General features: G+C 37.7%; 1 protein-coding gene across 1 annotated transcript in view; it reads right to left on the reverse strand.

The window, feature by feature from the left end:
* The window catches only part of LOC109034810 (oxysterol-binding protein-related protein 9), a 109,342-nt gene that overhangs the window by 19,281 nt on the left and 75,522 nt on the right, over positions 1-14,539 (reverse strand). The window contains exons 3-6 of the mRNA XM_019048168.2: positions 9,324-9,425; positions 8,060-8,188; positions 4,859-4,949; positions 2,575-2,706 (exon numbers count right to left, since the gene is read on the reverse strand). Coding sequence (XP_018903713.2) covers positions 2,575-2,706; positions 4,859-4,949; positions 8,060-8,188; positions 9,324-9,425 — 454 coding nt within the window. The remainder of the gene's footprint in view (positions 1-2,574; positions 2,707-4,858; positions 4,950-8,059; positions 8,189-9,323; positions 9,426-14,539) is intronic.

The following is a 14,539-nucleotide window of genomic DNA, read 5'->3' on the forward strand; positions in this document are numbered from 1 at the left end:
ATGGTTAAACTACAAAAAATTTTACATACTTCAATTAATTTTGGTGTTCAAAAATGTGTTGCTCTTGCGCAATGTTTCAACTTTAAAAAAATTCAACATGAGCTTTTTATGAAAAGACAATTAAAAGATTTCATTTTCATGAAAACTCATCGACTACACTGGTAATACAGAAAAAGAAAAGAGTATTATGAGAAAAATATAAAAACGAATATTAAAAATAAATTCAACTGAACCAACAAACTAATCCAACAAAACAGAGACTTAGGGAAAACAAGGAATGAGGAACAGCTTGATAGAATTACATCCCTATCTTTCGAGGGAAACTTCTTAGAATTTTTGTATAACATTTTTAAAGAGCAACTATAGACACTCGAAAAGAAATCATCCAAAATTATAGTTCAGTTCATTTTAAAGGTTTCACTCCCATTCTTTACCTTAAGACTTGGTTTTATGTGCGTACAATATAAGTTCCCTGTAAGAAAAGCGAATGTTGCCTGTTTTAAATCCACTATGGCTCATTAACTAATGCTTCAAATTAGAATTTCTAAAAAGCGACAACTCTGAAATGTTGATATGAACGCTTCAGTTATTAATTTAACATCACTAGGATGTTGCTTTATTAGCCGAAGTATTCACGCTAACTGACGTTCCAGAATTGTTTCTAAAATCCCGGATTTAATTCAGAAACTTTATTTTTCGTGCCGTTTGCCACAGACCTAGAGATGTACCAAAAGTGACTTTCGACAGGATGAATAAAAGAGAAAATTGATACAAGGTGCATCCAAAATTTAAGATTTTCCATTTGTAAACTGAAAAATTTTAATTAATTAAAAAAATCTGTGTCAAGACATGTTTTTAAAATTACAATTCACCAGCACTTATTGAGTTCTTTTTAATAAGTCTACTGCACACAAAAGGCACAGCCAACTGAACGGATGTTCCACAGGTAAGTGCACAAAACTCAAAGTGAGCATATCAGGAAAGTTTAAAATACACTCCAAAACGCACAACTTCTCAAGTCCGTGTCGTGCATTTTTAAGCATACTGCGTCCACAAGCATTCTCAGTTGCTCGCAATTGAATCAACTCATGCGAAAATGTCCCTAGCCCAATACAGGGTTTCATAATTGCAGTGGTTTTTTTGCCCGCGACACTGATGAATAAGATCGATCTCTTTTGTAAACGTTTATTTATACTTATGGATTATTTATACAATTGTTTTACATTCCTAACGTCTTAAAACCATCTGGCGTTTTTTAAGCTAAAGAGAAATCGTTCACTCCAATACTGAAACACTGTATGGGACATCCGACGTTTTCGCATACGCCAATTCAATTAGGCTTGCCTACGGAAATAGGGAAGTTGTAGTAAACGAAACTCTAGAAAACGAAAACTGGTAGAAAACGAAACTCTATATCCTGAATCCCCTTATTATTTCTGGTTGATCTGCAAGAATAAAACATCAAAACACGATTCTGTGACCAACGCAACTGACCCATTATTGTAAATTGACCTGTACCAAACCTGAAGTGAGGCTAATGTATTGAAATAAAGTGAATCTGAACCGTTTAAGCAAACAATCTCACAACTGTTACAATCTTTTTAAGGTATGATTTTATTTGATTAAAATGATTTTTTTTTCTCTTTTTTTCAGAGCAATGGCAAAAATAAATGCTTGAAAATGATTCGAATCATTCACGAGAAATATTGATAGCAGTTTGCAAGTTCGATTGTTCACTCAGGTTACCTTATCTTGCATTTCTCTTGAAGCAAATGAAAAAAAAAGCTGAATATGTTTTCAGCGCACATTCATAGGAAGGAAAGTTAGAACTTTCATAATAATAGATGGGAATTGTTTACATTTGGAAGCAGCTGCCCTGCTACTATCCAATAGCAATTGAGAATGATAAAAGGACCAACAATGCCGTCACGCTCAGATATATGAAACCATCTCCTATCCATGACAGTCGATAGTAAACATTTGCAAACTTGTCTGGCAGGAGTTTTGTTATAATTAGATTGCATTTAGCAAAAAAGAACCAGCGCGATTACAGTATTGTAAAAATGTTCTTCATATTTATTTAAAAAATGTCCAAAAATAGCAAATAGTTTTTGCTTCCCACTATAAACTTGTTAATTTTAAATGATAATAATTGTGTAAATTTTAATACTGTGCTTATATTAGGTATTTTTAAAAGAAAAGAAGAAGTTGCACAATTTTGAGAACGCTGTAATCGCAGTCGAAATTCAACCTTGCAGGCAACCTTGGGGCCTCGAAACGCATTAGTGCTTTAATTTCACTTTTTGTGAGTTTGAGTTTTTTAATTCAGGTTTTCTTTATTTCATTTGTTAGCCCACAGTTTGTTACCTCGGGTTTCGTTTGTTTTGTTTTTCCATTACTTCCGATTTTGTACTGTAATCCTGCTGGTTCATTTTTGCTGAATGCGATACAATTGTGCCTGACAACTAAATCCCTGACCGTTAGTAAATTAAACACAAAACATCCTGCAGAAAGATAAAATTATCTCCGCACTCTCAAAAGTAGAGGATATTAACAAATATTTCTAATACTCACCATAAGGATACCTATGGACTGGATATGATATTGAGTGTGCCCTACAGTAAGATCGTTCTGCCTCTGTGCATTCATCAGCAGAATCAAGATTGGAAGAATGAATATGACTAGACTGAGAATTATTTAATGTACCTGCAAAAGAAGAGATAGTACGATGTTAGATTTAGTACTGCGATTTATTTTCTCCCCACAATACTTTTACTCAGAAAGGAAGGGTACAGATTTTCTGTGGAGTAAAGACATCTTCGGTCCGAGAAAAATCAATGAAAGTAGGCAAGAGAAGATCACACAAGACAGTGGACTTCCGGTAGAAGTCAGGAAACAGCGATTAAATCTTATTTCCTCTCTATAAGATTTCACTGTACACCAAATCATGCCATAAGTTTGTTTCATAAATCAACCTGCAAGTAAGGGTGTTCAAAGGAATCCTTATGAGTAAGCTATTGGTGCATACTGCTTGTTCTGAAATACTGATACACATTGATAAGGACGCTCTTCTCTAAAATTGTTGTTAGTAATCAGAACTGTAAGAGCTCTGAATCTGCAGAAAAATCATTGTTGTGCATGTCTGTCTTCTGGGTTGCTTTTCCCTTCAGACTAATCGCAACAGCCAATCTTTGTTAACGGGAAAAACTCCAATAGCTACGGGCAAAAAGGTCCCTTATCACATTATGCTACTTTTTAACCGAACTGTTTCGATAGCTTATCAAAAACGGATGGGACACTCTTACTTCCAGGCTCATAAAGAATCTTCAAAATTGAAACCATAATGGTGGAGCGTTTTGTGAGTAAAATTGAGTTCACCTTGGTATTCAGTCATGTTCTTGAAGTAGAGGTAAGGCTGAATACACAAGTTGGATTGTTTTGACGAGCAAAAAGATACCTGTTTGACCCTCAAGGTCCTCAAACAAAGAAAAATCTTGATATATGTATTCCGCCTCATATCAGCATAAAGAAGTTGACTGAATTTAGAAACGAGAAATACTTCTGGTAAGACTGGTAAGCTTCTTCATCCTGTCAACCTCCAAATCTTTTGGTTAAGTCAGGAGTTGATTTTAAACAAAATCAACAGCACTTGCAAAACGTTTTTTACAATGTTATGATGAAAAGTTCGTAAAATTAAAAATCCTCAATTTTTGTAAGACCTGCATTGTTGAAACATCAAAAACTATGAAAGTTACAGCTTATTTACTTGAGGTGATTCGACGGTTCATTTTTTGTGTCAAAGCGACGTGCGGTATATCGCATCAATTTGTTCCATAATTTCAGCTACTTGCCATTTTTTTTTAATTTTGAGACCCCGCTTCTGTTCTCATGAGACAAAATGAACCAAATTTGACAATGAAATTCAACGTAATAAAGGCAGAGTTTTTTAAGAGGAAAAATATTGCATTCGATACTGATATCAAAACTGCACTCAAATGCGATTTTTTTCCTCTGAAAAAACCCTGCCTTTATTACGTTGAATTTCATTGTCAAATTTGGTACATAAATCTTTCGTCTAATGAGAACAGGAGTGCAATCTCAAATTCAAAAAAAAATAGCAAGTAGCTGAAATTATGGGACGAATTGATGCGATATATCGCACGTCGCCCTGACACAAAAAATGGCAACCATCGAATCACCTTATGACAGAGGAAAACTAAGGGATTCAGCGCCGTTTTTTCATAATTATTTGATAAGATCATATCTTACATGACCTCCTGGGCAAAATGAGCTTCATAAATTGAACTTTTGATGTGCCAAGTTGAAGGAAAGCAATGCAGAAAATTGCATTTTTCAGAATTTTTATGCGAAGTGTCTGGTAGCAAATTTGCAAAATCTGATCGGTGATCATTAAGAGCTTTTTGTTTTCTTGCTGGCCGAGAAGATAGGGTGTAATAGAGTCTATACACACATATTGACAATGGGTGCCCTTCTAGTTAAGCTCTTTGCTTTAAGTACTGAGTTGGTATGAATGTATAGGCTTGTTATCAGAGAATGCTTTGCAGTGCTAATGTTACTTCACGATTCAAAAAGCTCCTGAAATTGTAAGTAACTGAGGGAGAAAACAGGTTAATTAATTCACCTCGTTCTCAACCTGGTCTACTTCAGGACGTAATGTAGCTCTGGAAATGACAGGACTTCCAAACTTTGAGCATAAAAACTCATTTCGTTCACTGAAAGTGACTTCACACTTGGTGAACTTATACTATGGGACCCGATAACTTAGATGGTTACACAAGCCGTTTTGGTTTCGTATACTTGAAATTCCTAGTTTTTTCAATGAGTTTAGCATACTTACTAATATTATTATCAATTTTATCAAGGCCTCCACTAATACTTGTTGTGTTCATAACTGGTTGATACACCCCATTTACAGGATGCGCAGTGTTCTGAAACAATAAAAGAATAATTTATTGAAACTTAAAGATACTTGTAACAGTATTTATAGTCCTTTACAAATTCTTTAAAAACACAAAGATAAAAACACACTCACTTGCGTAAAAATGTTTTTTAAAATAACGGGACGCGTTTCTGACCTTAGCTCCCATCATCAGCCGCGACTGAAGGTATTTGTTTACATCGCCGCTCATTCCGCCAATTTGCCGGGTTGTCATGTTTGTCGAAATTAGAACAACACATTCGTGGCACCCGACTCATCAAAATTGAAATTGTTGTTCCGCTTTTTGTAAATGAAAATATTCTCCCATACATCTAACGATTTTTGCTCTTTTACTTCCTTGAGGAGCATGGGTTCAAAATTAATATTGTGGCCTGTGGACCAAAAATGGTGTGCCACCGCCGAGCGTGTGATTTCTCTGTTTTTCATATTCCTCACATGCTCTTGGCCCCTGATTTTCAATGATCTTTTCGTTTGGCCCACGTAACATTTGTGGCAAGTGTTACAGTTGATTTCATATATCCCAGGTTTTGCAGAGTCATCTTTTTCTGCTGTTTCTATTTTCTTGCTGAATCTGTTCATTAAATTGTGGTTGTTTGTGAAGCTTAGCTCAATGTCCAATTTTTGAAAAACAATTTTTACGCAAGTGAGTGTGTTTTTATCTTTGTGTTTTTAAAGAATTTTTAAAGAATTTTAACTTGTTTAGACCCCTAACGGTATTAAAAGTATTTATAGTGTTTGAAAAATCATTCACAGAAACCGAATAGTAAGGGGAGATCATGGTTTGTGAAAACTTGGGCTCATGATACAGGGAGAAAATTGTGCGTTTGAAAAATCACAAAAAAGGTCGTGAAAAGCGCATGATGTTTTATTCTCTGGACTTGTCTAGTTCACTTTAAAGATATGTAGCTCATAATTTCTGTCGGGAGCAGAATGTCTTCCAAAATGATCTATTAATTGTCAAATGCTTTATCATTTCTTAAAGCAGCGAGCATCTATCGCTGGCAATCAGTAGAGAGAAAATTTATACATTTTTCAAGTATCTTCAGAGAGATCAAACATATTCAAGGCCAAAAAAAGTTCAAAATTTAGCACTTTTTAACCAATTTTCACAATTGCACAAACCATTATGGAGCTGTCCATCAACTTTGTGAAACTTCGCACGGAATGGTAGGTCAATCGCCCATGGCTACAAGTGAGAACAGATGAGGCTACCACTGTGCAACAGTCCTAACAGTCATGAGGATTTCAAGGCTCTTAGTTGAAAAACCAATGGAGATAGTCCAGCGTTATGTATTTTTGAGGTGATTTGGAGTTTGATTTTATTGAGTTACAAAGAGGAGGTAAAGGTTGAAAAATGTGATAGCAGGCTGCTTAGATGGACGTTGGCCCAACTTTATTCTTCAAATGGTTCAACGAACCTATTGCAGCTGTGTTAATTCTATTTGATGAAAACTGCTGAGCTATAATAGATTAATGATTTAGTTTTCCTTTGCAGATTCAGCCTTACATAAACTTTTATGGACGGAACCTCAGCTATCAAGATAAAGCTTCAGAGCTCCCTCTGCACGGCACAAAATTGAATTCAGGTTTGCCTTTCGGTACATATACTAAGCATTTTTAAAAGAAAATAAGAAGTTGCACAATTTGAAAATATTATAGTCGCAGTTGGAATCCCGAAATGTGTCTGTGGTTTAATTTCATTTTCCATCACTTTGAGTTTTTTAATTCCGGTTTTCTTTACTTAGGCTTGCCACAGAATTTGGAAAGTGAAATTCCCTGACATTTCCCTGACACATCTTGGTAAAATTCCCTGAAATTTGGACAAATGCCAGATTTTTTAAAAAGACATAGTCAGAAATAGTTTGCTCGCAAAATTGGTTGTTCGAAACGTCAAATCCACTCGAAAAAGCAATGCAGGTGATTTGACGATTTTCCCTGACATTTTCCGGTTTTCCCTGACGATTTAAAATTTCCTGACATTTCCCGGTCTTCCCTAACTATGGCAACCCTGAATAGTGTGACCAATAAAGAAATCCAGAGGGATATTTTTAAAAAAATTGAAATGACAGCTATTAGGAAGAAACGGTGTTTCAGAGAATACTTCGTGAAAATATTGACCATTAGCGCCAATTCTTTTGCCTCATGATTCGTTTCATGAAAATCAAAAATTAAAACCTCATCGAATTGCTACTGTTGGACAGGGCCGGACTAAGGGGGTGGCCACATGGGCCGCGGCCCATGGTGGCAAATTTTGAATTTTTTTTTAATATAGGTATAAAAAAAATCGGACCCGGAAAAAAAAAATTATCAATGAGAAAAGGGGACAAAATCTCTCGTTCCTGAGAGTATAGTCATTTCTAATTTTATCGTTTTTCGGTGATAAAAGAGACAGCATCTTTAATTAGTCGAGTTAAGAGAGGAACTAAATACGCAACTTGGCCTGTAGCTCAGCGCAGAGAGGAACGATGACGAGGACTTGAGATGAAAAGACAAGCCTTCGGCACGGCGGTCGACATGTGACACATATTAGCGCCTACAAGACTGCATGAATACTTCCTCCATTACGTCAAACACAGTACGGTCAGGAGCGGTTGGCGTGAAACGCGTAGTGCCTACAAGACTGCAGGAATACTTCACGCATTGCGCCAAACACAGTGCGATCAGCCCGGCGCGGCGCAGCGGCGGAAGTTAAAATTACTGAACCACATTCATGTTTGTTCTTTCAATTTTTTGGTTCATTTCTTATAAATGGAGGACCTTGTTCACACAGAGATATGTTTACTGAACATAACTTTCGCGTCAAGTTCCGTGAAATTTTGCTAGTAGTGTTGACAGGGCTTTCGCAAAAAATGTACTCAACACGAGTAGGTAAGCGCGTCTTATGCACTCCTCCTCCGGCACGTTTACTTGATGGTTTTTATTGATGTTTCAAAAGGAATGAGAAGGGGGCGGCAAAACAGGCGGCCTATGGGCGGCAAGTAGGTAAATCCGGCCCTGCTGTTGGAAGGAAACTACACAATTTTGGACATTTTTGAGAGCTCAGAAAATTTGCTATTTATACTGGAGAGGGTTGAAATAAAAAATGGGACACGAACTTACCTTGGCAATTTGTAGAAGAATTATTGTGTGTTTGACTTGCTCTAACATTACATTTACATGATTCCATATCGCTTGACATCTTGATTTATCACTAGGGTCAGTCACTTGATTCATTCTAGCTTCTAAATTCTGAAATCATCCGATCGATTGCAAATAATTAATGCACGAGCAACGTTAGGAGCATTGAAAAAGTAATAATAATTTCATTTTAAGAAGTGCAATTAAGAGATAAAATAAAGAAAATAGAGATGAAATTCAAGCAGATTTTGAAAATAATTGAAAAAAAAAATGACTGAAGCCTATAAAAAAGTGTCTCCGATTTTATTAGTATGTTGCTAATCTTTACTCGTGTTTTATTTTTTTAAAAAAAGACTAACCGATAGTTTTTTTTTTTTTTTTTTTTTTTTTTAAAAAAAAAGAAAATTTCTGTGAATTTCCTTCCCTCATTCGCAACATTTCTGGGAGATACTTTGGTTAGTTACTTTTTATATATTAACAAAATAAAGCATGGTCGGAGATTGTTCAGGGCCGCATTGGAGACATGCATCCTTTAACTTTGGCCATTCATATGCATTGTCTAGCGAATTTTTGTGGAGCATTTATGGCTTTGTATAATATATATATTATTCTACCTCTCCTTCTCTATTGCTAATGATTGATAAATATCTTCTTTTCATCTATTAATTTAATATATTTAAGTGCTGTTATATGTCAGCACTTAAATATTACTAACTATGCAACACCCCCACTACAAAAAAAAAAAAAAAAAAAAAAAAAAAAAAAAAAAAACAATGGGCCTCTAAGCAAGGTTTTAATTAAAGCACTACCCAAGATGTTTTCTCTTCAAAATTTTACGACAAAAATAAAACACACAACAGGAAGTCTGACAGTCAACCTTTAAACAAGATGTAAGTCTTTACAATGATTAGCATTGGTCGAGGGGGCAAAAATGAAAATGACGTCATTTGTATAATCTAACTTCCATTTGATCTGTGCTGTGTTAAAAATACTTGTTAATGTCACGTTCTGGGGTTGATTTCCAAGATTCTCGTGTAAGAATCGTTTTCTACGGAAGATTTTGAAGAAAATCCGTGAGGCATTAATTTATACTTCCCTGTCTGATGCTTCATTACATCAAAAACAATATTTGAAAGGTGAGGACATTTGAATTTTGAAAATTGATGACATCGTTCGAGTTTTTTGGTATGAAATTGGTTCTGTAGTATGTAAAAAATTTTCAAGGAGTAAAACAAACAAAACATACCTTTGTTTGATCTATTAAAATTTGTAGATATGCATCTGCTTCGGCTAATTTTTTGTCAAAGTCATGTATTGTTGGCAACGATTTGGCATTATTGAACTCGAGCTGAAACAAAATGAAAAGACAAAAAGAAAATTAAAAAATCAGTGCTAATGGACTAGAATTGAGGCAAGGATTCCGCAGCATTAGTGACTTGAACTTACACTACCTACTTACTACTCGTAAATTGAAATTCTTTGCTTCCCTGAGAATAATTCGGTAAGAATTATCTTTAAATTGCTTTCAATATCGTTCTATAACTGAATACCTGAAAAATAAATTGTCCCGACTTTTTGCCATTCCATTTTCAAAAACCAAAAATCAACAGCTAAAAGCAGGGAGGATTTCCTTAGGCCTTGTATCCGCGAGCCGTTTCACGGGATTTGTCCCAGGGAAAAATCCCAATTACGAAGTCGGGACAAATATTGAGTTAATCAATATTTTTCCCAGCACCAAGTATGGTCCTTGTGCCCCTGGGACCGACCGAGAGAGGAAGAAGAAGTGAAAGCGAACCATACGATATTTTGTTGATTACTTCACTGTTCGTGTTTGTTTATTTAAAATGATGTGTCTAATTGTCAACCATGTTCAATTATTACTTTAATCCCGGTTAAACACTCGATTTTTACTGACTCATCCTATCGCGCTAACTTGTTGCAGGACCATTTGAGCCCCGTCACGTAGAGACGGTAACTGGGAAAAATCCCAGAAGTTTCATTCCTGTGATTCGAACTTGGGACAAATCCCATGAAAACGTCCCGTGGAGACAAAGCCTTCGGGAGTTTTATAAGAAACAGTCAACAGAACCACTAGGCAAGATGCTAATTGACCCATTCGGATACTGATTATCTTGTCACAATGTCACGTACAACACGAGTTGTGCAACGAAACGAACTGAGCCAGATGGGTAACGTTTTTTCGATGCGTGAATTTAAACTTCCCGCTCATGAAAAAACCGAAGTCGAGGTGAGTCCAAATACGCAAGGAACTACACCATGACAGTCTCCGCGATATGAAAATATAGTAACCTTAATTGCGTTGCTTCGGCTCAGCTGTTGTGCGTTGTTAACACTATATGAACAACACAAGGCAAGGGAGAAATGTTGCTGGTTTAAAAAGTCCGCCAAAACTGTCGTAATGCGCGATTTGATTCAAGTAGACTCCTGTTTTCCTTTTGAGAGGGGAATTCAAATTTCCTGAAATCAATGTAAACTAAAGAAGTTAATATCTCAGTCAGGAGTTGACACGAGTAATTTTTGTAGGTAGGGCGTATCGTGTTCTAAGGGAACTCTTAAAGCAGAGACACGTATTAGAATGCTTAAATTCGTACCTTGTCTAGTGGTCTATTGAATTCTTAAAATAAGCTTTGTTTCTTGAATGGAGATGTTGCAATGTTGCATGTGTGAGGGATTTGCGATTTGACTGTTGATTCTTATGTAAAAGTTCGCGAGAAACACGATGGTGCCACTGGTTTTCTCTGAAATCATCTCCCAAGCTCAAAAAAGCTCTCAAAGTGAGACCAAAACGGAGGATATCCCACCCTACCCTGAGAGTCCACCTCTACATCAAAACAATCTCTCCATGCAAAGATAGGGAGCAAATACATTGACAGGGCTGCCACTTATTGGGGACTCCGAAACTGAAAACACGGCAACCCTGCTAATGTACTTGCTCCCTTTTTTGCATGGAGAGTTTGTTTTGATGTAGAGGTGGACCCTCAGGGTAGGGTGGGATATCCCCTCCATTTTGGCCTCACTTTGAGAGCTTTTTTTGAGCTTGGGAGATGATTCAGAGAAAACCAGTGGCACCATCATGTTTCTCGCGAACTTTTACTCAAGAATCAATGGTCAAATCGCAAATCCCTCACACATGCAACATCTCCATTGCGACAGAAACTGCAATTCTCTCATTGGCGGTAAGATAACAAACTGAGGAAGAGCGAAAGAGCGAACTTAGAAAACCCTCAAATGCTCAAAACAAACAACATGAAGTCACCCTGTATTACCTTACCTCTATTGCTCCAATTTTGGGGTGGAATCTCTTTTTCTTGAATTTTTGCCACATTTGTACTTTTCCATTTCCCGCTTTGAACTGAATACCATGTCAAACGAGGATACTATTAACGGAGAGGTCGCCCTTTGAAAAATATGGTGATTGATGCTAACCACACATGGAGGTGTATAAATAGTTTATGGCTCAAATATGTCACCGCTGTTAAAACGTTCCTTTACTGAAGTTAGGATGCCAGTGGCCTTCATGTGCCTTCCGACTTCCGAGGCGCCTAAAGTACTTCAGGTACTTTCGCTACACCTGTAATGCTTTCTGTCAGTGGCGTGGCGCGCATGATGAAGTATCGATATTTTCCCGTTTAAAGCTGTGGTAAAGAATCGATTATCAAGGTGTTCGTTGCGAACACCTTGTTTGTCAATCCTTTTCCATAAGTTCCGAATGTCGGAACTTTCGAGATTTTCCTGAATTTTTCCCGGAACTTTCAAAATTCCCAAAATAATCCGGATCTTTTGCATTCTCAGGGTGTCTACTATAACCAACTGACCAAAAATCAGTGCTTTTACAGTACTTTCTCAGTCCATTCCTGAGAAATTCAGTGCCTCCTCGATAGAAAAATTCGGTACTTTTTCAGCAGCTCCAATTGACGAGATTCGATAAATTTCAATTTGAATTTCCAGCTCAAATGCGACGAAAGTGACAAAAAATGAAAAAAATTCCGGACCATCTTGCAGAATTTCCGCACTTTTTCAGTACTTCCGGACCGCTCTGAAAAATCAGTACAACCTCCGGACTTTCCGGAAATTCCGGACTCGTAGACACCCTGATTCTCCGGAACTTTTTAAAAAATTTAAAATTTAATGGATTTTTAGTGGATTTTCCGGAACTTTTGACGGCGATTGAATGAGAGAAATCGGAACAAAGAAGTTCCGTAACCTGGAACTTTCAAAATTCCAAAAATAATCCGGATCTTTTGCATTCACCGGAACTTTTGAAAAAATTTAAAGTTTAATCCCGGAACTTTTGACGGCGATGGAATGGGAGAAATCGGAACGAAGGAGTTCCGTAACCCGGAAATTTCGAAATTCCCAAAATAATCCGGATCTTTTGCATTCTCCGGAACTTTTCAAAAAATTTAAAATTTAATCCCGGAACTTTTGACGGCGATGGAATGGGAGAAATCGGAACAAAGAAGTTCCGTATCCCGGAACTTTTGACGGATACGGAATGATAGCACTGGATTGCGGTACTGTCGCGGGCGGGCGAGCGGTGACAGCGACGAAGGGAAGATGAAAGATGGGGCGGAAACGCGAAACGAGTGGAGGAGGGGGTGGGGGGCGGGCGAGTGCCGGACGGGGCACGGTAAGGGCGCAACGTCCAGGGCGCGACTGAGCGGAACATGGCGCCAACGGCAACGTTCGGGGGCCGAGCGCACGGAAGGGAAACCCGAGGATGATTGCTACCTTTTGGAGCCAATTAAAAAGTTCCTATGATGTTTTATGGACGATTCCCGCCTCGGCCGCCGGTCATCCTCGCCGTCGGACGTTGCTGCCGGACAGTGCCGAAAAATCAGCTTTTCGTCAATGGAGATGTTGCATGTGTGAGGAATTTGCGATTTGACTGTTGATTCTTGTGTAAAGTTCACGAGAAACACGATGGTGCCACTGGTTTTCTTTGAAATCAACTCCAAGCTCAAAAAAAGCTCTCAAGTTGGGGCCAAAATGGAGGGGATATCCCACGCTATCCTGAGAGTCCACTTCTACATCAAGACAAACTCTCCATGCAAAGATAGGGAGCATGTACATTAGCAGTGATGCCGCGTTTCAGTTTTGGAGTCGCCAAATAAAGTGGCAACCCTGCTAATGTATTTGCTCCTTATCTTTGCATGGAGAGTTTGTCTTGAAGTAAAGGTGGACTCTCAGATAGCGTGGGATATCCCCTCCGTTTTGGCCTCAACTTGAGAGTTTTTTTTGAGCTTGGGAATTGATTTCAGAGAAGACCAGTGGCACCATCGTGTTGCTCGCAAACTTTTACATAAGAAGCAACAGTCAAATCGCAAATTCCTCTCACGTGCAACATCTCCATTGGAACCCATATCAGGGTATCTACTAAAACAGGCTGGCCAAAAATCAGTGCTTTTACAGTAATTTTCCAGTACATTACCTCGAGTTTTCAGTGCCTCATCAACCTAAAATTTAGTACTTTTTCAGTACCTCCAGTTGACAAAATTCAAAAAATTTCAAAAATTCGAATTTCTCACTCAAATTGCGACAAGAATGACAAGAAAATGAAAACAATTCTGGACTTCCTTGCGGAATTTCCACACTTTTTCAGTACTTCCGGACCGCCCTTAAAAAATCAGTACTATTTCCGAACTTTCCGGAAATTACGGACTTGTAGACACCCTGGCTTTTCCTCCATTGAAACCCATATAAAATGAACCGCGCTCGAGTCGAAATCTGCCGTGCTAAGGAAAAACGCTGTATGAACCTTCAGGTGTTGCCAAGTTTTCTTTGATAGAACACCAGTTTTCTGGTAAACCTTCGAATATTTTCCTTCCAATTTTTCAGATAATTTTGTTCACAATTTGACCTGAAGCGTCTGGATATTTCAAGGAAAACTAATCATGACGTTCTGAAAAAATGAACAATTTATCGAAGGAAATTTGGCAATTATCAAAGGCTTATTCGATGACTTGGACCAATCACAGAACTTGACCTTGACATTTTGATGGAGTATTTCGCGAGTGTGACATACGCTTATAACGCGCGAGTCCCCGTGGCGTACTCGGGGTACTGGTGTGCTCAAGTAAAATCGCCGTATGTGCATTCGAATGTTGCCAAATTTCTCCGACAAACTATTTCTTTTCGGAGAAGTTATGAAAAGTTTGCCGGATGTACATATTGCATACCCACAGAGCTGCAGGCGATTTTGCTTTCCCGATGGTCTCAATTCATATCACGTATCAACTGATGCAAGAAAACCAAACGCTTGGATACAAGTATACCTGATCGACGGATAACCATGTTGCATACCTAAAAATTTAAGGCGTGTACTATGGAAGAACGCCGTATAAACATTCGAGGGTTACCAAGATTTCCTTCAGTAAAATGTTTATTTTTGAGGAAAGATATGGACTTTTTTCCTGAAATTTTCAGGGGCTTTAGATGAAA

The sequence above is a fragment of the Bemisia tabaci genome, chromosome 9 (assembly GCF_918797505.1).
Source record: "Bemisia tabaci chromosome 9, PGI_BMITA_v3".
In the NCBI taxonomy this organism is placed as follows: Eukaryota; Metazoa; Arthropoda; class Insecta; order Hemiptera; family Aleyrodidae; genus Bemisia; species Bemisia tabaci.